A 26653-nucleotide genomic window follows, 5' to 3' on the forward strand; every position below is an offset into this window, starting at 1 on the left:
GAAGGCAGTGTCGCTCGTCCTATGATCCAGGGGAGGGCACGGGAAGTCACGTTGAGGGGAGTGGGAATGACGACTGGTATGTGGAGTCGCTGCTGCTGTGCTCATGGCCTTGTCCCAGGACATGGCCTTTGTTTTGGAACACACACACACACACAAACACACTTCCCGCACTGCTAATTAAACCACCTAAAAGGTAAAAAAATAACTGCACAATACAAATATAGACATTCACTATTTCCTCTTTTCTGTCAGAAACTGAGTGTCAGTAGAGGATGTGAAGGTTGAAGGGAAGCGGTGTGGTAGGGACACTGCAGCAGAACATGGAACAATAGGCGCCCTCTGGCATCAACCTCTGGACAGCCCAAGCTGCTCACCAAAGACACTGAACTCACCCACAATGAACTGCTGCAGTGGGAACGGAGGCTTTAGAGAGTTCAATTTCCAACACAATTGGCCGTATTCTACTCCTTTAAATGCCAAGGAGATGGTGTGCAGCGCGAGCCTTTGTGAGGAGCTTTGCTTACAGCGAGTGTCCTCTAGCAGGAGAGAAAGACGGGAGAAATGGAGAGAAGGCGAAGACAGTCAGGGTAAGGAGATGGTGTGGGGGACAGAAAGAGTGACACTGTGTAAATGAAAAGAAAGAAAGAATAAGACTGAATGACTGGGCGAGATAGAGAGTTAAAAAAAAAAAAAAAAAAGTACAGAGCGAAACGAGAAGGGTAGAGAATGTCTCCTCTGGCTGTCGTTTCGCCAGCCTCACAGGGACCGTCTGAAGGACAATGCTGCTACTAGTGGAGTGTGACGTTTTTCCTCTATCCAATTCACCACAGCCCCAAAGAAAACACACTTACAATCAAGTGTCCATCATGCATCTCATACAAAATAAACTCTTCCAAACTAAATACAATGCATTATAGTAATAGACAATATACCCTCTGTGTAAAAAAAAAAAAGGAAGTGTAATGTGAAAAATAAAAAGGCACTGAGATAACATTTAAATGAGGTGCTGTGAAGTCACTGTGAGCCTCAGCAGGCCTAACAAGGGATCACATATGTAAATAAATGTAAATTTGACCTCAGATAGCCAGTGCTTTCTTTTTTAAGGAATCATTTTACTTTGTACACACCTCTATAATATACTGCAAGTATGTGGGCTCTTCTCTACAGCATATTACAAGTGCTTGTAGAAAAGATAGTTTTAACTTTGCCTCACACAAGCTCAAGTAAATATAAAAAAGAAGTTTAAGCTGCTGTTGTGGTTTAGGTTCGAACAGTTTTCAACTTTTGGTCAAAACGCAACTGCATAAAGCTGGGCACAGCTCTTGTAAAGCCCTGTGTTGAAGGTACTACAACAGTCCAGATTAATAAGAAAACAAGGGGAATGGAAAATGGAAATCTGCTCTTTCCTGCAGTGCTTTGAAAAGCACCAAGTAAACTATTATTTCCGGGATTTGCAATTATGGAATAGGCACTGTGTTGTTTTTTTTTAGAAGAAGAATTGCATTGTGTAGCATTTGGATTGTTAAAAACTCAATGTGGTTTGTACAATCTGTTGCAGTGCAGCAGAGAAATCCAAAATTATTTTTTCATGAATCAATCTGTAAGATAAAAATGAACACAGGTGGGAAATTGATTTGGACTGCCAGGCTGCCAGATGCCCATTACTGGATCTGTAGGCAGCGGTAAAGTGGGCCCAGGCACTGGTTTCACTGATAATGTATTCAATGTCCTTTCCTTTGTGGTCACGGGGAAGCTGAGCCATTAATATTACACAATGGCACCAATGGTTCTGATCTATTATTCAACTTTTCTTATGGCTCTGTAATATTCTATGCAATTCATCAGGAAAAGCTGTTGTGCTTTTTCAAGATGAAAGCAGCAGTTTCAAATTCCAACTGGAACAAAATATCTAAATAATAGTTAGAAGGAACACCAACAGCACAAAGCACTGCACCTGGCTCCTGACTCAGTGTCACACTCGATATAAATACGTCCGTTGTCATCAGAAAATTTGCCAAGGAGGCTGTTTTTCCATCATTGTCTTCATTTGAAGGGCATTTTGCTGCCCAAAGGCAAACCCCGAACTCACTCCCCGAGCGTGGCGCCCATCCCCTTTCACAGAGGGCTGGCCGTGCAGCAGACAGGAGAGAGAGAAATGAGAGAGAGAGAGAGAGAGAGAGAGAGAGAGAAAAAAGCCTTGTCTCAAAGCAGACCTCACACTGGGTTCTGTCACTACAGATCAAAATCCCCTCAAAGCCATAGATCACTTCCACTACAGTTCACATGTTCCACACTTAGAAACTGTTTACCAGGCTCAAAGAGTTCGTCTGCACAGTGTATACACACTTGCAGAGTACACTCACAGATCGAATAGAAAAAAGAAAGTGAGAGAGTTTGCACAAAAAAACAATACAGCGTTCGATCCGAGCCAACTGCACTTAAACATTTATACAGGTTAGGAGGATGAGTCGCTCACTTAAAAAGGCATGTTTACATCTCATCGCAAAACAGAGCCAGTTCACTGCGATGGTGCGATGCCAGCTCAGCCTACAAACGAGCTGACTGGTGTGACAAACAGAAAAGCGTCTGCTCTTTTCTCTTGTGGAAATACCTGTCAGTGTCTGTCGACTACTCGGGCACACAATGATACATACACACATACGCAGCCGGGGACAGCCTGTCTCCTAAAAGTTCCTTTAACGTACGTATGTGAGGATTCATGGCCAATAACAGCCATCGCACAGGGCTCCAGATAAGTGACAGCCCTATATGTGCTTTACCGACGGCTAACTCGGGCTTGCAAGCGTGAAGCCTGGCTTAAATACACACCACTGCATTGTGGTGCAGGGAGGAAACCTGTCTTTGGAAAGTCCTCTGTATGAGAGAGAAACGTCCCCTCGTCTTAGATAAGGGGCCGATGAGAGATAGCGATAAAGTCAGTGCTTCTCCTGGGCCTTATCTGATGCTGTTATCTGACTGCACAGCACCCACCATCTCACAATCTTTACACCCTTTAAGCACCTCTCTAAAACACTCACACCAGCATCATCAGAGACAAACAAACACACACACACACACACACACTCAAACATTCTAAACACCGTACCAGCTTATTGATTACTTTGACACGCTCCCATTGTTGAGCAGATGGTACACCTAATATCATGTAAGATTGGAACTGTGCTGTGTTATCTCATGGGGAAAGGACATAAAATGAGTATTTTCTCACCTTTCAGAAAGACAGAGCCAAAAATAAGACAAACGCTGTGCACTTACCTCTATGTCTGTTAGTAGTCTTATCAAACATTAGCATGGCATCGTCAACCTGGAAGACATAAGAAAAGTACTGACATTAGACTAATCTGTTCACCAAGTTGCTGCCTTACACTTATTTCTTTCTAAGCACCCCTCTCCTACATAATCACTTTGCGGTTACAGGATTATTTTCAGGTTACCATTTCTCTTTCAGTCTGTAACTCGGAATTTTTATGATATGGGAATTATAGGAATCTCAGTGGTTTTTACTCATTCTCTGGATTAGATGTGGCAAAGATACGAGTGAAAAGTGGCAATAGGAGAGAAAATTTACAGAATGACAAACCACGAAAAAAAAAGGAGAACCGTGTGCACAATATGTTTATTTTGATGAACACCAATGTCCGGTCATGGGGAGAGTGACAGATAGACACATTACACTAAGCGAGCGTGAGACAAATGGGATCCTTTCCCCATCTCACAGCCGCGGCGGCGGCGGCATCCACTATAATATCATCCCTCATCATGTCCAATAAAGCCACACACAGACAGACAGCTTTTTTTTCCTTCTTCACCCATCCCTGAAAAAAGGTCTCTAGACATACCTCGGCTTTCTATAACTCTGAAGAAATGCTTAAAAAACTGAGTGAGGGATGCTCATTTAGCCTGTGATTGTGTCTGGGGAGAAAAATAAAAACAAAACAAAAAAAACAGAGAGGAAGACAGCAACAGCGGACAGAAACAAAGAGGGAACACTCTGCACCATTCACTCTCTGGTGATGGTGTCTAGGTAAGTGTAACGTGTACCGAGGAGGCTTGATGCTGTGCAGGGGGAAAAGTGTGCGCACAAGCATGCGTCTGTTTTTCACGGGAGGATGATAAAGCTTCGGGAGGAGATGGGAAGAGACAAGAATAGGGGTCTCACTCAAGCCGAACTGTCTGATTGGATAAAGAGAAGTGCCTGGCAGCCAGGCAGACTAGCGCTGGCACACTGTTTATGCCACCCTCTTGCCACACATTTGGCACACAAGCCGTTGGCACAGCTTGTAGGGCCCGGTTACTCACTGCACGGCTCACAGGCCACATGCGGCTCCCAGGCACTTTATTTGCACCTCCCCAAAATATTTCCAAATTGCCGTAGCAAGCTACAGTCAAATGGATTTTAAGTAACCTATATATGAGGTATGCTTAGATTCACCCTTTGTTATGTAATTACAGAGTAAACATTAGAGCTGGCCAATATGAAATCTTCTATCCTAATCTAGTCATTTCATATTCTGATATATATTTATATATATATCAAAATATCGCAACAAAATTATATTATTTTGACGTTAATTATCTTTATAGGCCCCACCCTAGTATGCCTAACTCAGCCCCTGAAGTGGGTGGGGAATCAGAGCCAACAGGTGGATGCAGGCATAGATGTGCAGAGCCTTTTAAAATCCTACAATCCTACATCAGAAATGTTTGAAGCAGGACGTGTTTTCATGGATCCCACATAACTTCTAGGCATGTCCCGCCCAACAAAGCAGCTCAATTGGTTGTGGTTAGGCATTGACCTTGAGTGGTAAAGGTTAGGATAGCAGCTTGATCAGGGGATAGGACACTGAACAGATCGGGTTATGTTACCTTGCATAAGCATGGACGCATGGCCAATACTAGGGTGTGAATGCTACTGGAAGGGCAGGTCTTGGCTAGAAGTTATGTGGGTTCCATAATAACGCCAGCAGTAATGGTTTCAGAAACTGTACCATCAAGTGCCCTGAATACATAATTACACTAAAGCATCACTTACTAAATCCCATACCAGAAGGAAAATGTGAAGCAGGCAGTCTATGTGAAGTTTAACAGTAAAAACCTGAAGGCCAAATAGAAATGAATTGTTAATTGTGAGTATAAACTCATTTGGGTTACAACTGTGGTACTCTAGCTTGATACTGCACACGCACACACACACACACACACACCAAATAATGAAGTTTGCTGTGTCTCTGACAAATGACTGCATTATGGGAAAACAGAGAAAGAAAAGTAGAGCACAAATAAACAGCTGCCAAGCAATAGCACCGGCACAACAGTTTTATAAACAGAGATTTATAAAGTCACGTAACCTAACCTTTTGTCTCATGCCAGGCGAGCTAATGAAAATCACATTAAAGTGACAAGAAGTGGGATAACTGGAATTTGTAGTGCAGTGGGTTGTGATTTAATTACCTGAGTTTGAAGAACACACAGTAACTTCTGGATTGTTTCTTTTCCAGCAGTACAGTAATTCCATTGTTAGATTTTGTACTTTACCTAGAGAAGTAATTCCATTGCCCAGGAATTAAATATCAGGTGACTTTAATTCAATTCGTTTTTTTGCTAGAATTCTGCTCCTAAAACCAGAACCACTTTTGAATGTTTCTCACATCTGACAGTGTGAAAGCTCCAATGCAGAGCTGAAGATGGAATGGCATGTTCACCAACTATGGTAAACATTTAAGTTGACAGGCGTGGCTGACAGCCTGTGATCATTTACGTAGGAGACAGAAATTTATGGCATTTGAGTTCTGCCATCTAATATCAGTAATACTGGAACAGCTAAAAGAGTCGTGACGGCATGCATCAGTAGAAGTGCATACAAAATGGCCAGTGGGAAACATTCAGTTCACTCAAAAAATCTAAGCAATGGCGCCTTCTTGAAATACAACCGTTACATGGATTGATAAGTAACAACTCCACAAGTCTACTGTAATTTTGTTTAAAATAATACCAAAAATAAATACACACAACATAAGAGCATTTATGACATATGTACTAGTATGCAATAACGTTGGTTCTTTAGCCACGTTTAATTCATATCATTTGTGGTTGCTATCAAGGCAAACAAGTAAGTAAACAAGCAAGAGCAGGAAATCTGACTGGCTTGAATTATGTTCATAAATAAAACGTTCCACAGTATCATCAGCCATCAACTGCCATGATCCCTTAATGCAACATGACATTGAAATATCTGCACTGGGATGTTGTTAGTATTGCTACTGTAAAGCCATTTACTGCCTGAGAGCATACAGACTTATTTTGTAAAATGAAGTGAGGCCTAACAAAGGAAGTGTATTATATAAATGTGTGAACTGTGTTGTTGTGACATTATTAGAGGAAGACCATCCTGTCAGGGAGACCCATACAACAAAGAACACAGATTCAAAGTGAAGCACTGATGTGCACTTTAACAACGAATGTGCACATCATGTGAGAGTCACACTTCAGCAGGTCATACAATACAGCCCCCCCCCCCCCCCCCTCTCTCTCTCTCTCTCTCTGCCACTTGCAGAGTCTATAGAACCATCTCCTGTGCTTCAGGGCTTTTCAATGTAGTTATTCAAGCAGAACACAACTGTGTGCCTCCATCTGATAGAAGGTTAAGGACCTCTTCACTGCTCACAAAAAAGCCCGCCACACAGAGGTGAGGCCAGGCTCACCTCAGGGAAGAAATTTTTCTCTGTCCTACTCCTCCTCCTCCTTCTCTTTCACTCCTCCTTTTCTCCTGGCTCAGTGAAAAGAAAGGTTCAAAGGATAATGGCTGTCTTATCACTATGTAAAAGGGGAATAGGAACTCCAGCGAAGTGCCTGGCCTTTTGTGACAATGAAGAAAAGAGCAAAAGTCTATTTCTGTGTGGTATATGCACTGGAACAGTCCATGACCACTTAAAAAAGAGAAGACTGTTGAAAGAAGTTGAGGGGCTAGAAGGCCAGGTGGGTCCTTAACTAAACCTGCAGCAAACACATCGGAACCAAATAACCTCCGCAGGAGTATTTTAGGTATGTGATTCAATACTAGTGGGCTTTATTACTGGTCCCATTCTTTCAGTTTCATTTTCAGGTACTAGCTAGGATCGTATGTCCATTAAACAAACATGTAATGATGCTCTTATGTTTGTATCTACTGTTCTCTTCTACAAGCTACAAAAGACTATTACAAATTACATTATTACATTAACATTGAACAGTGCAGTCCTTACATAACAATAAGAGTAAAAGCAAAAAATGACGCTGGCTGTAGAGATGGTGGTTGCAGTACCAATTTAAACGTTTTAGTACTGGCAGGCAGTGAATGGAATGGAAAGTGGGTTTGTAGGTGAGTGAAAGAGTTTGAGTTGAAGGAGTAAGACAATAGTATTATTTCAGACTGTAGTATTCAGGTAAATTCCACAGTTCAAGGTGTTTTTTCTCTTCAATAATTGCAACATCTTTCCAAAAGTCAGTGACTAATCAGGTTTAATAATTTTGATTAAATACAAATATTGTGCAAAATAATGGTAAGTATGATTTTTTCCCCATAATCGACACCATGATTATCTCTATACCGTTATAGAGATAATCAGTTACAGAAAATGACAGTAGATTTCTCATATCGCCGCAATTTTAATTAACGCCAATTTAGTGCAACGTCAAGGTGATTGGGTCTTCAGACTAGAGAGAATGATGGCCTTAGCAAACAACCAATTAGCCTGAAATGTTAGTGCTGCAGCTAGTTGCTTTACAGCTGGTTAAATTGATTAGTAGTGTCTCTGCAGTGTTTAATGCAGCTCCGGAGGGTTTACGAATGGCACTACGTTGAATTCCCTTTTTTTGAGCTATCAGGTGACCGAACCTGGCCTTTGGGTTTTTTCGTCCTCTGTGTCTGCCATGTGTGCCTGTGTCAGCACCATTAGTTTCCTATATTACGACCACTGAAGGTAACAGCCTTGAAATATTAAGCTACATTTCAATAATAGGCACACAGACACATCCCAATGATGGAGGGTATAATGTTTGTGGTGTTGGGTACGTCGGGTGAACCCTGTGATTGCATAAACCTCTGCACCTTATATCTCCTATGTGTTTGTGCCGCAAGCAATACAATACCGGATTTAGGGGGAAATTGATGGCAACTAGGGAACATGTTAGCTTTACAGGTAATGCTGATAGATTCAAGCAAAAAAAGTGCCTGTGGTCAGTCAACCTAGGTCTAACGTGACAGCGAGGCTTTATATCACTCTTGCATAATCCCTGTGAACAAAAGTACTTCACCTGTTCTTTTCATATAGTATGAGACCTAACTCCCAACCAGGTGGAACCTCTTTGTCTGTATCAATCAATATGTTTGAACCACCTCAGAAAAAATACATGATAATTCAAAAAAAGGTTCCTGAATGATGAATTATGTATCAAAGGACGAAGGCATCAATAAAGGCTAATGTGCTCTGTTTTTGGACAGGAAAACCGCGGAGATGCCAGGTGACAGGAAGAGATTTAAGAGCTCTGGAAATGAGTTATGACAGCGATTTAGAAAGGTGTCAAATGCACATTTACATTCAGCTCACGGCTGAAGGCTAGCACATGTGCTTTCCTGCAATTTGGGGGTCGAGATAGATTATATCTGATGCCAAAGGAGACCTAATCCGCAGATGACCTGGGACTGGTTGTGGCCATCCTTTTGTGGAGATCTGGATTCTGGTTTTTGTGCCGGCACACAGTGGGGCTTAGCGCTGGTTGCAGGTTGAGATTTCTTTGTCACCTACATCCATTTCACTTGCTGTGAATTTCACTTTGATGTGTAGGTATCTGGCAATTTTGGTGTTAGTTTTGGTGTCAAGTATTACTGGGAACTGTCCTCACACTGCCAACACCAAGAAACCACCAACAACTAATATTCAATCATTCAGAAATACATCAACCAACAATGTAGAAGACAAAGGACATGCGGCTTAAAGTGTCCGAAAATTGACAATGGTTGGAGAAGAGCACCTGGTTGCATTAGCAGGTGGCCGGTAGTGGCGTGGAGCAGTGAGAATTTCCGCTTTCTCGCTCGCTGAGCTGTTCGTTCCTCCCTGCTCAGACTTTGCCGCTCAATATTGCTCCACTCTCAACTTAGACTTCACCCCGCTCTACTCAAAACGCTCACCACTCACTTAAAAAAAAGCTATAGTATTTATCATACCCCTTCACACTGAGGGCTCAACCAGGGTTGAACCGGGGTTGACTTTGTGTTTGAAAGGGTTAACCCGCGTTTACAGTTATCAGCTATTATTTGATCAAAAATAAGAGTTCACTTCAACACCCAGGTCAATATTAATTGCATACAACAAGGGTCGCTAACAGCCAGGGCTTTACAAATGATATCATTGGTTGGAAGTGGGGTCACGTGGTGGTCACAGGGTCGCTGCACAATTTGAAAAAATGAACAACAGATGCCCAAAACACACGTCTGCAGGTGGCAGTTCAGTGTAGGGACAGGCTCGTGAAATCAATTTCTTTTTTTTTTTTTTAAAGAGTCGGGAAGCCGACAGCAAAGCCTAACTTTAATTTTAATGTTTTCAAACTAAGTTTAATTTAAATCCCCTTGTCATAAAAATGGTTGTAAATTAATAGAGTATCCTACTTCCTTGTCCACTGCTGCACATGCAATGCAGCGGAATAGTGCCTGTCTCCACAAAAATCATCCTTTGAGTGTTTGATTTTATTTGTGCTTTAGAAAGTAATCGCTGTGAAACAATCACAAATTAGGGTTTTATTTCTCTCATTCAAAGCTTGTGCCGCTCTATCGAATGATACAATAAATACATATAATAATGTTGGCTTATCTAAAGATTTTGTATTGCGTACCTATAACATTAACAGTGCACAGACAGAATCCCACATGTCAAGGTTGGACTATTAAATTAAAAATCAAGGAGCAGAATTGCTCATGCTGATTAACATTAGGTTCATTACATTGTCCAGTCAATAGAGTAATTTCATTGGTAATGAATAATGTAGAGTGTAATGATGATGTTGCTGTCACTTCTGCGGAAATCCATGAAACAATATTGAAGTTAAGAGATAATAAGGCCTGTGGCCTGGATGATATTACAGCTGAACATCTCAAACTTGCCAGTAAGAAACTGTGGCCTTTGGTGTCTATGTTCTACACAGGTGTTCTTGTTCATGGAGTTACCTGATTCTCTGTTGTGCTAGTACCAGTTATTAAAGATTAAGTGGGGGAGCTGAACTGCTCAGATAATTACAGGCCAATAGCTCTGGCCAGTGTTGTCTTGTCTATTGCTAACCAATTTGGTTTAAAAAAAAAAAAAAAAAAAAAAACATGGCACTGATTTCTGTATTTTTGGACTTAAAGTAATGTTAGATAAATACACAATTCCACAATGTTCTTGTGCATCATTGATGATTCTAAGGCATTCAATCATGTAAATCATAAGAAATAATTTTTAATAGGTCCCTGTTTTGTTTTTTTATTAGAATCTTGGTGTGTTGGTACTCACATCAGACAATGAGAGCAATATAGGGGAATGCAATATCTGTTCCCTTCCAAGTGACCAATGGTGTTTATTTTAAATGCACGTGGTACAGGCTGAAGGGCTGGTGACTTGCTAATTAATCCCCTTATGTACGAAGAGGATTTGGTCACTTTAGCCCATATAGTGCTGGTCTTCAACAGTTTCTGAACATGCACACAGCATGGTGTCAATTTTGATATAAAATCCAATGCAAAAAAGAGTAAGATCATGATTATCAGAAGTAGAGAAGAGATAGTCAACCTTCCCTGACTTCTATCTGTCCGGCATTGCACTTTTGTTGTGCAGTGAGATTACAATTTTGGGCCATTTTATTGCAAATGACCTTTCTGATGAGAAGGATATCGACAGGCAGCATCGGAAGCTGTATGCTCAAGCAAACATGCTGTGTCGTCAGTTTAGCATGTGCTCTGTACCGACAAAAATCTCACTCTTTAGAGCGTACTGTACACCTTTATATACAGCCTACATGGGGTGTTGTTATAAGCAAGGCAGTAGGCATGTACGATACAGGGGAAAATATAATTCACGATTTTTTTGCTTAGAATTGATATTACAAAATGTAAATGTAAGGTTTTGTGCATACATGAACCACGACAAAACAAAACAAACTGGCAGTACCACACATAGATTTGCTTTTTGGCATCTATAGCACATTGCGCATAACCACAAGCCTGTAAACATAGAGGCTTCCCTTGAAGACTAGGGAGAGCACTGCAGCGCTTTAAAACCTATTTTATACAGTCTACGTTTAAAACTCACAGAAGAAAGTAGTGGCGTTTGTGATGCAGCCGGCTCGTAAATTACATGAGAATCAAAGTCCTTTAAGTGGTCAAGTTATTTGAAATCAAAACGTGAACAGGGTGAATCGAGATCACGATTTTGTAACGATTTATTGTTCAGGCCTACAAGGCAGCCTTAGAAAACTCATAGTGGCTTAAACTGACAGCATTAAGCTGCTGCTGAGAGCTCTAAGAAGCTCCAGTGCAAGCCATATGTTTGTCAGTGTTGGGATACCTACCTGCTCTGCTGTTTAACATAACCTGATGTATAGATTTATGTGTGGGGTATCTGAGTCAGAAAATGACTTAATCACTGTTTTGGCTAACCCAATATGCAGTTCGGTCAGATTTTCTCCCAGACTGTGGAACCATTGGCAAACATGTCTGTATATTAGTCACTGAACATTGTGGAAGGCTTTGTATTGATACATTTGGTTTTCTTGTGTTTTTCTCTGTTTTTATTGTGATATGGATCCCCTTGGGTCTGAAATAAAGTTTATGTATTATACTTCCTCCTTCAAAAGCTGACTTCAACATGATAAATAAAGGCAATAACCCAACAGAGGTAAATATTCCGGGATTTAGACGGTACCAAATATGATGCACCAAAGTACGTGCAGTAGAAGGACTTTCTAGGAGACTTCACCATTTCAAAAATTGATACATATATTAACATAATTAGTGGTGGAATTCCATATCAAATGGATTTATTTAAAACATTTAAATGGTCTCTTTGACTCTAAATAATAAAATAACACCTTAATATTGCTGTGGCATCTGCTAAATAAGATTTTCGAGCGGCACAACCAAATCCTCAAGAGTCACAATAAATACAGATCCACTTTGAACCACTTCAGTCCCGATACAGGCCTACTAGGTAAAATCACATATTGAGTACAGATCACCATTTAACTGGAGGACCCAGCTTTAAGCCCTCTTGTTGGCAAGCATCCGTTTCCCTCAAGTATCTCAGAGAAAGAGACTGAATCCCTGCCTTCTTAAGGGAAGTAGAGTGCTGAACCTGCACCACGTCATCACTGCTAAGGGGTAAAAGGGGTAAAAAAATAAAAAATAAAATCCTGACTGGGATTGATGAAGTATCACATTATTATTATCATCATCATTACCATTATGAGAGATATTGGTCACGGTCAAGAAGAAAAACTCTGCCCCTTCATCAACACTGCCTTTGCAGTGTAGAGCATCTAATATTCTATTACAATGATGGCAATTAACAGAGAAATGATAGCGACCCAGTGACAATGGACAAATTTGTGACAACCCTTTCAATTGTTCTTTTGTGGAGGAAATCTATATCATTGTCTGGGAACGTTGAACTGCAATGTGCTGCATCCACGCTTGAACGCTTTTACAAGGGGCGGTTTAACGAGGAGCAGAGGGCAAAATTTTAGCTCCCTTTAAGCTCTTGCAATTACACAAGGGGGCAAAAGGGACACTGTTCTTAAGCGCGAGCCTAGATGGACGAGGGACTTTTTCAGGTGCTTAGCAGAGGCCAAGCCAAGTATGTGTAATCTAGAACACAACCTGTCTCTTTCCACACACACAGACACACACACACACACACACACACCCCCAAGACATAGTTCCAAAACTCATCCTCGTTGCAGAATTACAGCCACTAGAGCCAGTCCCACGATGAGCTTTCCTTAGTATGTGCCATTTCTGAGTCTGTAGCTTTTGAGGAGCTTTTAATTTTCTCTTAGAGTAAATATGTTTTATAGTTTCTTCAAGCAAAACTAGATTCCTTACCTGGTTTGCTTCTTTGCACACTGTTTTATAGACATTGTCACTTTTCGTTTTCCTATTGTTTAGAGAGAGGAAAAAAAATAAAAAGGAGCCGTAAGGACGCCTTAGCAATGAAACATTTTAATTACTATTGGAAAATCCCAATTTTTAGGAACGACTGAAAATCTGTCATACGACATACTGTATATGATTACACTATGAATGACACCCTGTATGACAACACAGAGGGGATGAGCTTCGAGGGTTCACATCCCACAAGTCATCTATTTTTTATACCTAATTACCGAAAAATGAGAACGGCAGAAAAGTGGGATTCAAGTGTTTTTCAGCAGTCATCTGACAGGAATTCTTGTGTATGTAAATACTAATGATATACACCATGGGCTGAATGTCAACACTTATTCCAGTAACTTCCCTTCATGTTGACATTAACAAAATGGCTGGAGAGGAACACTTGAGGAAGACAATTCCTCAAATCTGTCAGGATTACATATTCATGAGGTCCCCCGCTCAGCATCCAGGGAGGTCGCTATGGTGATACAAACTGATGTATATTCCAACAATGAACTTTGTGTGTCAAAGAATGCCTCAGTGCATTGTTGAAGTGGTTAGTACAGATCCAACCACGGTGCTCTTTCAGATCAGCAAATACACAATTAAAAAGGCAGTCATGCTGAGGCCACTCTAATCAATGTACTGTTACAGAGAAATGTAATGAAAGGATGATGGAGTGATGCCTTCAGGAGGCTGCTATATTGTTAGGGCCGACCGTTACACTGTTGTGGCAAAGACATATTTCATTAGCACATCTCTAGCCCTGCCCAAGCCAGCCTCAAAACAAAAAAGAATTAATATTTATACAATCTTTTATTGTAAACAACCTAAAATTGTAGCATATACTATTTAATGTTCGCTGTCCTCTTAATGAACACCAATGTTATGCAATACTGTCACCCAGGGAGTATTGTTTACCTGACTGTTTGCTTACTGAGGTAAGATTACAATAACTGTAAATTCTGCCTGGTTTCATCCTCTAAATCTATGTGGCAAAGATTTTTGTATAATTTGAAATGAAAAAGCCTGGAGGTTTCATGTAGCATAACCGCCGTCTCAAGAAAAATTTATAACAAGGCTTAGGGGTGATGTACTATGTTTTTAAAACTGCCACTTTGACCCATTTACATAAAACAGGAAACCATTTCTAAGGTTCTTCCTTCCTATATGAATGGGACTTTAGAACGTTGTGGGGTCTGGCCTTGCGTTTGGCCTCACAGAGGCATGTCCACACAGTTGAGCTCAGTATGCTTGAGGAAGTAGGCCTTGGCCTCGTCCATCAATCCGCCTGTCTTCCTTTGCCAAGCTGCAGGGAACTACCCATTATGGAATCATTTTATTAATAGGGCCCCTTTCCTCTCCACCACACTCTTGCCGAGTGCCTCCTCATTCTGTCAGAACGGAGTATGCCTGCAAGCAAGCTCCATGAAACTGCTGCACCAGGGCCCTCCCTCATTCTCCCATGTGAAAGCTCAGGCTGGGAAATATTGTGCTTTCAAGCTAAAATAGTATTTGGAGAGGTGAGCAATCCCTAAGCCCTAGAGCAAACAGTTTAACATTGAGCACTTATTTAAAATGATGTCTTTTCTCCTGGTAAGCCAATCAGATTTCACTTTTAGTACACACATCCAGGAAATACATTTGACATCATCCGCCCCTTCTTCCCTCCTCCTTGCTAATATCAATATTGCTGCAAGCAGCACTGACAGGAGGACAGAAAAGGGTCAGAGGATACTATGAGATGTTTGGGGAGACTGTGTGAAAACATGACGCCGAGGAAGAGAGTGAGAGAGTTAGTTGGGCAAATGAGTTGAAGGTGTGAGGAAGTTGCAGAGGACGAAAAGGATCACACTGCAATAGCCAACGTGGGGTTAACTCTTTATTAGAAACACTGGTCTTTTTAATGTACAATAAGGTCAATCATTCCTAATCTTTTGCCATTTTTAGTCTAGTTGACATTATATTGTGTAAATATTTGACAGCTTATTTAGAATTGAAATATAAGGTTATATTTGCAAACTGACCCATAAAAGGTGCTGCCAAGAACCCCCTTAGATACATTTCCTAATCATTTTGAGGCATAAAGAAGCAGACCCATCACAATCAATGAGCAGGATCCAATATTTTGGATTAATTGTTGCTACCTGTTTGCTGAGCGTATTGCTAACTCAGCGTCCATAAGCTTACTAACAGCAAATAACAGTGCTTCACTAAATGTACTGTATTACATGGCTTTCCACAGGCTGACTGCGACCAATCACCCTGTCAGGGTTGTATATTCGCTATAAAGACCGCCTCTAAAACATTATCTCTTGCATATTATTTCATTTTTACTATTAGTAATTATCAATAATAATGATAATTACCAATTACTTATACTTGTACTATTAAGAATTAATAATACTAGTACTACTGCCTATACTAACCAGGACTTTTGCTTTTTAAGATAGGGCCTTAAATACATACTGGTATTTATTCAGGCATAAAAACAATTTTGAAGAGATGGTTTTTGAAATCGATAGCTCCGTCATACCCTGACATTCTGAGGAGATGCTTGCTTACAATGCTGCATGTACCTAGGCAACGGGGAAAACCTTGCAAGCTCAGCAAAACGAAGAACACGTCAGTTGCAAAACGGCAGGAATGAACAAACATGTTCGGATTCAATCAGCTTATTAATGAAATGGGAAATCTCTGCACGGCATAGTGAAACACACAGACATGAGATTGTGAAAAACTGCTTTAACTGGAATTATTTTTCCTCTGAGTCAAAGAACAACTATCTAGAAATTAAGTCTGAAAGAGAGCATGTCATTCTCTGTGATAGCACTCGTGTCTTTGCCATTTTTCCCATGCATGAATCTAAGAGCTGGCCTTGAATTAGGAAGGTCGATTTCAACTCTTTTTGGTGATGAGAATACTCAGGAATGCAAATTTAACTACGGCACCTTTGCTACCGCCTGAACCCAAACTTAATGACACAGCTAGTAGTTATGCTTTTGAATAACCACTGGCAAAATAACATGCAATAACAGACTTTCTGTATTCATGAATCAGTTAAAAAGCACTCAATGACAGAATGCTCTAATGTTCATGGGTCCGATGAACATAAATCTCTCAGGAGACAAGGGTGTATATTATGTACTTTGATATCAATAGGTGAACAAGGGGGATAAAATGAGCTGCTAGCTCCACTTGAATAGCATTCATTTCACTGACAATGGCCAGCGTCCCTAATACCTGCAGTGTTTCACTTAGATTAGGCTTAAGCTTTTTTTAAAGGCCATTTCAATAATTTGACATTTCTCCCCAGAATGGGAAAGAATGAGCACCGATAAAAAACTTTTTTTCTCTCCCCCTTTTCATGCAAAACACTTTCATCTGTCATTTCGTGATAGCCCCTCTCTCTTTGTCAGCATAAATACGGAAGCCCCTATTTGAATATGGTTACACATCCCTCTATTTATTAAAGCTTGGATTAACATGACAGGAAGTTTTGTCTGGGGGCTCTTTAAGATGGCTCAGAGAGGCAATCTGGTGACAGTAATAGGATCCAGCTAATATACTTGACTGATGCTCCTTTCCCAGTGTTATAGAGCAGAACAATGGGAGTGGGGTTCTGGGAGTGAATACATTGTGTTTTTGTAAGAGCGTGTGTGCATGCGTGTGTGTCTGGGCGGAGGAGGGTGCGCTAATCAGCCAGAATACCATCACTTAACAAATATAAGGGCTGAAGAAATAAAAATACTAAAAAGGTCACAGAGCAATTCCATCAGGACAACTACGCTACAATTAACTGAATAGACAAAGGCTCTGACATTAGCAAGAGCTATAATAATGTTTTCCTCCAGTGTCTGTGACTTTGTAGAGGTTTGTTAAAGGTTGGCTTTAAAAAAATAAACACAAATTCCTTTTCAATACACCTCTTCTTCTACCTTCTTGAGTTATTTGTTTTGCTCTGATGTAAGGTGTTCAGAGATTACTGATAGCACCAAGTAGGGACATTTTTCTTTATGTATTGAGGACATTTCAGTGTAGACATTTTTACTGGTGCCTTTGTTTGTGTGACTAAGGGTATGATTGTTAAAGCGACAACAAATCTATAAGAAAACTATATGTTGCATTGTAAAAACTAATGATGGCCACTGAACCATGAGCTTAGTGTATCAGTACACTCCTACTGTATGGTGCTAACCGTTCATCTCTGCTTTCTTTTTGTTGTCTGTTATTGTCATTTATGATATTTCCGTGGCAGACTCACAACAGACTTCACCAATGTTTTTTTTTTTTCTGAGGATAGATCTATTGCTGTCAATATCAGTATGCTGAGAGGAACTTGCTTATAGACATTTCCATATGTCAGAGTTGCCATTGATGGAGAGTGTGTGTGTGTGTGTGTGTGTTGGTGTAAAATGGGCTAGCAGATCAAACACACATCTGTTTGTGAGATAGAGAGGAATCTGTGCTTCTCCCCTAAACCTCTCAATACTAATTAACGATCCACTGATAGTGGCCAAATGCCAACTGTCATTAGCACCCAACGCAACACAAGTACACAGATGTAGATGCGCACACACTCAAACACAGCTGCGGTCACCCAGACCCTGACCACATCAGGCCATCTGTGGATAAGATACAAAAACACAATGTTCTCTATTTCAACTCCCTAAGCGAGGTAAAAATCAACATGAAAACACATATTAATCATACCATATATAATTGCTAATATACTCTATTATATAATACGCAATGCCTGTTAAACAGACTGCTGGCACTTACACTGAATGCTTAAAGACGTGAATGACAACCTCAATTCTCGAGAAGCTGTGGACCTATAACTTCTTCACTGATAGTGTCATTTGCGTGCTTTCAAGCAGCGTGCTTGCTAAAAGCATCTGACAGCTATCTTTGATTTTATTTAGCAAGGATTTTAGCTATGCCTGTATCTGAAAGGATATCCCACCCACTCTCTGTCTCTTGCGCGGTTGTATCTGTCACTCTCTGCCTTGGTGACAGGGTCAGATAGAGAGAGCAAAGTGGTAAGAGGTATGACACTGTGAGCAGATAAGGATCTCCCCGTATGGACGCCCCCAGCATGGCACCCATCACAGCTACAAAGACAGACGCCAGTTGGTCTGCAAAATGCCACCCACAGTGGCTTCAGCAGGGAGTCCAGAAGCCACAGAACCACCAGGAAAAGATTGATATTTCAGTCCGGCTATTGGGAATCGAACTGAGCTGCCATTAACGTCTAATTAAAAGGTCAAAACCACAGTTAAGGATTATATAGAGCACATATCATGCTGACAATCACATGTGCTTTGTACATTTCTATAGTGTGGTACTTTTTGTACTGTGTTTAATACAGTAGGAATGTGTGCCTTCAAAAGACTACAGCTAAAGGGGATTGCATCGAAATGTATTTCTATCCTGAACACCAGAGTGGGGCTTGGTCTTGTCTCGTCTTTCCTCCTCTCCCTGTGCAGCCTGCCTGCCTGCCGCCATCTCACGACAGCATCTCTCCATCTCTCACAGCCCTCTGATCTCTGTGTCAACAGGCGACACCAGCAGCTCACACTAACTCAGCATGCATCAGCCCATCTGCAAAGCAAACTGTCTACAAATGCATTTAGCATAGACTTTGGGTAAGATTAATGGCACGGCTAGTGTATACTGTAAGTGCTGATGTCTTTATACCTGGCAAGGTACCACTTGAAAGGTGCCATCCCTAGCAATAAAGACAGCCAGTGAACCCTTTCGGCAGATATTCTCCATGAGGCTGGGAATTTATGAGCAGCAGGTAGGAGATCAAAGCTGCTGTTGACAGACTCTGCGAACACACAGATTTATTCAACTCATCAAGAATTGTCGCAATGTTTTCTCAGCGGCCTCCTATCTCTGTGTGTACCTTTACTGATGGGGGTTTATTAGTTGTCAGTGGGCCAGGTGGTAGGCTGCGCGGTTGTCCACATTCGGTCCAAACTCATACATGGGGTTGTGATGACAGGATCCAAAGCACTCTGTGGTTACTCAGTGGAATTCAAATGCCAATCCCCCTGCCCAGGTCTTTCTCTCTCTCTCTCTCTCTCGTCATCCTCCCCCCCTTTCCCCTTCCCTCTTCCCCAGTGTTTGTCAGGGTTGGTGATTAGCTGTCACCCTCTGCAGAAGCAGATAACACCCCATACAGCCTGTTTCCCCTGTGGGAGCAAGCACACACATAAAAGAGCAAAACACACAAACAAATACACAAGTGCATGCATATGCACACAAACACATAAAGAAACCTACAAACTCTGTCCAATGCAAAATTGTAGAATTCTATTTTAGCACACATTTACCTAGACTTGACTCATACTCATCCAAAAAAGCTCTGTGCTAACTTTGGATATCATTTAGATTCCAATTCCTTTATTTTTATTAGATAGTTATTTGAGTCATTGGTCACAACTTGTGACATGATTGTCCTGAATGTTTCCTGGTTAAAAGACAAAATATAAACATTCTCTATCTTGCCACGCACAAGTTGAATGTTCTCTTGTCCACCCTCGTTTTTACTTACGTTGGATGCACTAGCGTTAGTTGATTTAAAGGCAATATGCATCGACATGTTTGAGAAACTGTAGGGGCAGACCATTTTGGACCAACGCCCCCCCTTTAGTGAGTAAGGAGCGCTCAATGGTGTTTTTGCCTCAAACGTTGCCTTCGAGGCAGCTAACCCTAACCTTAACCCTAAACATAACCATGCCTGGAAGGAGATGTTGGGGCAAATAAACACCAAACACCGTATAGAGCACTTGCTCAAAGAAACACTGTGCCAGGGAGCAAAGCCTCAAATAAAATGCCCCTCAGTCTATATCCACTTCATTATTGCGTGCTCTTTTCATTGCACTCTGATCTACTTGTGTCGGAGTGTACTTTGACTAAAAGCTAAAAGCCAAGTGGCTCATTAGCAGCTCTTTTTTCAATTCCAGCTACCTGTGCAAATACCTTCACACCTTCCATTCTGGAGATACAAACCCTGATATGGGGTTTTGTAAAAGTTGCATTGTGGCAGTGACTAGGTCTATCGTGATGTTCTCCACCTTCATATAGTAACACACAGATCAAGCTTCCAGCCTAAATGAGCACTTGTGTACACTTTTTCTCGGACACCCAAAACCGGAAAAAAATGCCAGCCGACAGCTCAGATCTGATGCAAATACAACCCAAAACATCAAACACAAAGCGAAGACCTGCATGTTTGAAATGAACTACACACTCAGAAGCAGGCACAACAAAGTGGAGAGCACTTTTTATGAACACACACTAACTCCTCATTCATCTCGTGCCCACACTTCTATCACACATAAGTCACTCACATTTTTGAGGAATCATCAAAAGAGACAGCATAACCAGGACACACAAGAGGTGCCAAAAAAAAAAAAAAGTGCTGAGTCTGACTCTTATGCATCTAGTATTTACAAACGGGTAGAGCTTAGATGACTAAGGGCTGCTATTTTTGAACCAAATGTGCAGAGCCAGACAGTATTCCTCCAGTGTTACTCCAGGTACCTTGTGCCCTTTCCATCTTGGCGACAGATGCTGCATTAGTTGGACAGGGTGTGCAGGGATAATGATTCCTTTTTTTTGTTTATACCTTAATGGTAATAAGTGGATGCATCAACGTATAACATCTGTTCCCCATGGTATAGTTATTGTTGCACATGTGCACATTGGCATTCAAAGACACACAACATAAAATAGTTGTTAATGTGTCCTGCCAGTAATTGTCTACAAGTGGAAGAATACATTCATAACATTCATGACTTGAAACAAATGAGTCTGTACGCCATGTCATCCAATCTCTTCTAACGACAAAAGTTCCAAATGGCCTCACTCGATTACAGAACACAGCCATGGTGTTGTCCTGCCTCACAAAACTCGTGAAGAAAACAGCAAACTCTAATTTAAAGCTAGTCTAACATAATTGGCTGATAGAGATATAAACAATTCCTTATACATTTAATTAAAATATTCAGGAGGGAGCTGAACAATAAATCTATCTTACTTTTTGTCACTGAAAATTCCAATTGAGCCTGAGATCCAACAAATCTAAAAAATTGTAAATGCAATGACAAAAAAATAAATAACGTTATATTCTGCCTTCTGCTTAGAATTGGTGAATGTACAGCTCACACAATACTGATACGATATAGTCTCTGGCATTTGTTTGATATCTAGTGTCAGTAATGCTGTTATAGTATTGTAAGCTATTTTATTTGGTTTCCTATTAGCAAAATGCTGATATTGTATTTATGATAGCCTAATTTAAAGTAGAGACACCAGTTTTTACACTGTTGTCTTGGAATAAAAAGTGTTTAAAAAGGAAATTCAGAGTAAGAAAGACCTGAAAAATGAATCCCATAGGTCCAACTGTCCACCATGCTGCTAGTAAGGACAAAGAAGACGTTATCTCTTTCCATAAACCTGTAAGCAAGCAACAACACCAAGAGCAGCTAATGTCTAAAAAGAATGTGCTCAGATCTGCAGTGACTTTCTAAAGACTGAAATGGGCCCGAGCTGTCTCAAGGGTTCGATATAATTTCAAACAAGCTGCGGAGCTTCAAACTGATGCGAGCGCCACTTTCAGCCATCGCCATTCAAAATCATTTGACACCCCTACTGAACACACTGGGATTTAACACCAAATCAAGAATGACCCTAGCAATTAGTCTAACGTTATTCTAACGTAAATCTAACGTTATTTCGTGTGATTAAAAGGTTGGGCAGGTAGTGCCTATGTCCAGTTCATAGTACAGCTTTCCAATCCCAGTCAACGAACAATACCGCAGGTTTAACTTCAAATGAATATAGCAGGATAGGATCACCTTGCCCTCTTCTCCCCGTGTCATCTCTGCTGCCACAATACAAAGAAGGATTGAAATGTAGCAGATAAATATACGCCGTGGCTTTATCTGCTGCCCCTAAGCAGCTTTACTCAAAGGAAAGCTCAAACAATGCTGGCTAATCATAGCATTTTAAGAGTCAACGTGTCATCTTGAAATTGCCAAGAACAAGAGGTGATTTCTTAGGAGATGACAACCCTTTTATGGGAGCACAATAGAAATGTAGGGTAACCGAGGAGCAAAGGGCTGAAGCAGCGACGAGACCAAAAGGAGACACAGAGAGAAAAAGAGCACACAGAGCACAATAAAGACAGCAAGACAAACACAGTCAAAGAAAGACGTATGAGATCGTGCCCCTGCCTCTGTGTACATATGGCAAAAGGTGCTGGAGCAGAGAAAGACCAACACATTGAGATAAGCCCCTGTAGTCAGGCGTCCCTTTAATGAGCCTCATCGTCTGTTGGCAGGCAGCAACGTATGCCCCCAATCATCTGCTGATTGTTGAATTACTGCATGGCTTCTTTTTTTTATTTCACTCAAGAACTATTGAGTACTTGGAACACATTCGACAGGAACAACTTTAACAACACTGGTATAAAGCTGGCTGGTTTCACAGGTAGGTATTCCGCTTTATTGGCACAGCTAATCCAACTCAAACACATTTAACTATTCCGTACCTATCTCATTTAAACTGTATTACAAGCCTCAGAGACACCTGTGATTGTTGCAATCCTGCCCTTGGGGTCAGGCACTGCTTTTTCTCAGCCTATACAGGAAGGGATGATTTACTGTCCCATATTAGCTAACTACGTCAATGAAATGACTTTACCGTCAGCAGGCTTTATTTATAGGAGATGCACTGTATGGGAGAAGCAGCTCCACAGGAGTGTCTCCAGCAATCTGCCAGAACAAAACAACGTGTATTTTCAGTGCCAGCTCTTTCTTTGTGCGAGATAGCTTTTTTGTGTTTGTCTTTCTAAATGTAAGGCGGCCCCCTAACTGTTCTACTTAAGCCTCATGATGATCACCCGCAGAAATCATGTTTGAATAGATGACTATACAAGTGTGTAAGACAAATGCCTATGAACATAAAAACAAGGTGATGATTTATGTCCAGACTTCGATCACATGCCAGCTGGGGGCACCTACCATCAACGCTCCACCTAAACAACATGTAACTACAGACTCTAAGGATAGGAATGAAGTGTGACTGTGACCAGACAGTAAAATAATCTACGTAATCCAGATCGAAACTCTAAAGGCTTTTATAGATCGACGGCATAGATTTTCTCTCTGTCTCAATTTCTACCTGGCTTAGGTTTAATTCAACTCAATTAAATTAGCTCGTGAGCCTAGGAGTTCACAGAGAAAGCAATCATTCATCTTTGTGGCAAACCACTTCATCTGAGCAAAAAATAATAATAATTTAAAAAAAAAACGGCCCCTTCTTTTTCGCCATAGACCCCATTAGGCCACTCAATATAGTTTCAGCCATTGCAGCTTGGTTATAATTACTGGAGATGATATCTAACAAACAGCTCTTCATGGATGTCCTAGCCTAGTATTACTTTTTATAAACCTGGTCCTTCTGTCGCTGGTGGCCGCCGATGCCTGTTGTGTTTCATAGGAATTCCATGTTTCCCTTTCCATCCACAAATTAAATGGTTAGCTATGTTTTACACTGAGAAGAAAATAAGTTGATATCCTTATCTTTTAACATGCAATGTGAAAGTGTGTGTGTGTGCGTGTGTGGGGGGAGGGGGAGGTATCCCTGATCCAGAAACACACCTTGAGGTAAAAATGTTATCTACACTGCACACCACAGCTTTAATGTGAGACAATCAACACAAAAATCAACACAACCAAAACAGCTATAAGGCATTGTCCTTGAGTGACTGGCTGGGCCACTCTATCTCTCCCTCCCTCCCTCACCATGACTATTTCAGGCAGCTGCTTACACGGACACCCATTCAACAGATACATATTTCATGAGCTATGGTAAACACACTGCTCTCACCAATGCCAATCTAGCATTGAATAATACATTCATAGTGGGTCGGCTAATGAATTGAGAGCTTGCCCGAGAGAAAAGACGAAAGCAAATAACCAATACTCAAAGTAGAAATAGAATTAATGAGCGGTTGTGAATACTCAAACACTCGGTTGTGAAAAGCGGGACCATTTCTGTCCTCCATCTAACCTTTGTTTCTGGTCAAAGTTGTACATTAATGAATGCAGGAGAGGTTTCATAGTCTTCTCTATGATTGGGGATTTCACAGATGTGTAAATGATGCGACGTGAGAAGCAGTGAGTGAAGCTTTGATCTGCTATTCCATGAGCCAGGTTCTACAACAAAAGGCGAGGAAATCCTGAGCTCAGACAAGCCTTGTGTAATCTAGTAGAACCCTCGCTCTATGTCTGATCCTCCTCCGCTCTGCTGGCCGTCTCGGCAATCACTCTAGCTGCCCACACTTAGATGTGCCCCATTGGCAAGAACATAGACCACAACTGGAACCTCCTCTTCCTGAACCTAACGTACACACAGTACTTGACAAAAGCCCTTTCAAGTGTAAATGTAGCATTTAGAACTAAGAAAATTGTGAAAATGTCTTCTAACTCAACAACATTTCCAACCACTTACTCTAGGAAAATACTTTAATCCATTGTCATGTTATGGATTATTTAATGTTTTAAAACTGAATTTGCACTCACTGGAAAAAGACACCCGCTCACTTCAAAGAAAAATACCCAAAACATCCGATGTAAAACATCCACTGATTCCAAAACTCAATTAAATACGTAACTATGTCAATGCACAATCAACACAACCAAAAAGAAACCATCAATAAGGTAAACTTCGTGTTTATGGTAGAATTAAATTATTATTTTGACTGAACTTGATATGTACCTGTAGGCTGTTTAATCCAAGCTACACATGGATTAAATTAACTGGATCCCAGAGTACAACTACTAGCTGCAATTTACAGCCAAAACAGTAAAATAAGTACCAAAATAATACACAAGACTGCTTCAAATCCCAAATTAGATCAATTATTTTTATAACTTAAATGGGGACTCGGCACCTGTATGTAAGTATGCGTATGCTAACCTTTATTCAAAGGTAAAAGCAGACAGGAAAGGAAATGTGGAGCAACGAGGATGCATGCAATGAAGGCTCGGATTCAAACCGGGGACCTTGCGGGTGTGTGTTATGCGTTGTCGACTACTAGGCCACTGCAATGCCCCAATAACTATAAATGCAACAAAGGCAGCTTTAAACTGCCTAATTACAGAACACTCCACTTAATAAGGGGTATGGCCTACATTATGTGTAATAATATGCAATTAACACTAAGAAAAGGACATCATACTGTCTGATACAACATTCTAGTGATATATTTTAAAGTTGGAAAGTTTACCCAGTTAGAACGCCACTACCTTTTCTCTGTCTGAAAACAGTGCATGCTTTCAAAGAAGCATGGGCAGCAGAGCTTTTGCTACAAATGCATGTAACCTAACCACTCTGCCAGATCTTCCAAGAGAAATAGGGCATAGAGAAGTATTTCAGGGACTGAAAATGTCCATAGGTCTACACCCAGCCTTGTCAAGACATCTGCAACCCTATTGAGAGGGGCATACCGGAGAGGTAAGAGGTGGAGGTTGCATGTCCATCAGCTGTCCAAACACCTTCATTAGGGTGGAAGGAAATGAAAACCTACAGGTGTGCAGTAGGTTGTTGCGGGCAGTTTAGACAAAAGAAAAAGGAACTCTGGTCAGCGAGCAGACCGATGGCGTGGCAAGTCTCTGTAGGTGTCTGACGAAATTAATTAGGAGAGTGAAAGGGAAATGTCTGTCAGGCCACAGATCACGCTGTGAAAAATATCTTCCCCTACTGTGATCTATTGATTGCCATTAAATGTTCCAGCTGTCATAAAATATTAATATTTCAAATCAGACGGCTATAAAGGGAATTTCTTATTTTTATAATCTAAATGACAGCGTATTGAAAGGACATCATTAAGCACAAAAGGCCAATACATTAACAGGAGGTAAAGAAACATCCTGTTTCAGGTTGTAGTTGCACTCTTACCCTTTCCATGTCTCTCTTGAGCCGGCTTCATTTGAACTCACCCTGCAGCAGAATGTGACAGCTAATTCCATCACTCCAGTTCGAGAGGACAGACACTCATCCCGATGGGCTCGAGGGAGGAAAGGAGGGGTGGACTTCAGCAATCATTCACTGGTCACTAAGCATATAGTAGTATTTAGACAGCTTTAGCATAATGCCACAGCTTAATGCGTGTTGGCTAATTTGCCAACAGGCTTGATGTGAACAATCTCTCTGCATGTTCTGGTTGGGCGCATGGCCTGATGGGATGGCACACCATTAGCCCAGTCAGACTGCAGGGCCCTGCTGCTAACATTACAATGTGTAGTGAAGCATAACAAAGGAAAGGAGGGCTTCATCTTCCCTTATTTGTGTGCTTTCGCAGCATGTTATGGTCAATGTGATGAGAACACAGATACAAAGCCATGCACAAAGATAGAAAAACTGGCTTGCAATTAGAGCTATGGGGTATTAGTATTT

General features: G+C 41.0%; 1 protein-coding gene across 19 annotated transcripts in view; it reads right to left on the reverse strand.

The window, feature by feature from the left end:
- The window catches only part of msi2b (musashi RNA-binding protein 2b), a 236699-nt gene that overhangs the window by 102513 nt on the left and 107533 nt on the right, over positions 1–26653 (reverse strand). For all 19 annotated transcript variants that reach the window (XR_004658998.1, XR_004658996.1, XR_004658997.1 and 16 more), the window contains exon 7: positions 3277–3325. Coding sequence is in view for 16 of the 19 variants with exons in the window: in XM_034889676.1 (XP_034745567.1) it covers positions 3277–3325 (49 nt within the window). In the remaining 3 variants the exon portion in view is untranslated. The remainder of the gene's footprint in view (positions 1–3276; positions 3326–26653) is intronic.

This window comes from Etheostoma cragini, chromosome 13 (genome assembly GCF_013103735.1).
Source record: "Etheostoma cragini isolate CJK2018 chromosome 13, CSU_Ecrag_1.0, whole genome shotgun sequence".
In the NCBI taxonomy this organism is placed as follows: domain Eukaryota; kingdom Metazoa; phylum Chordata; class Actinopteri; order Perciformes; family Percidae; genus Etheostoma; species Etheostoma cragini.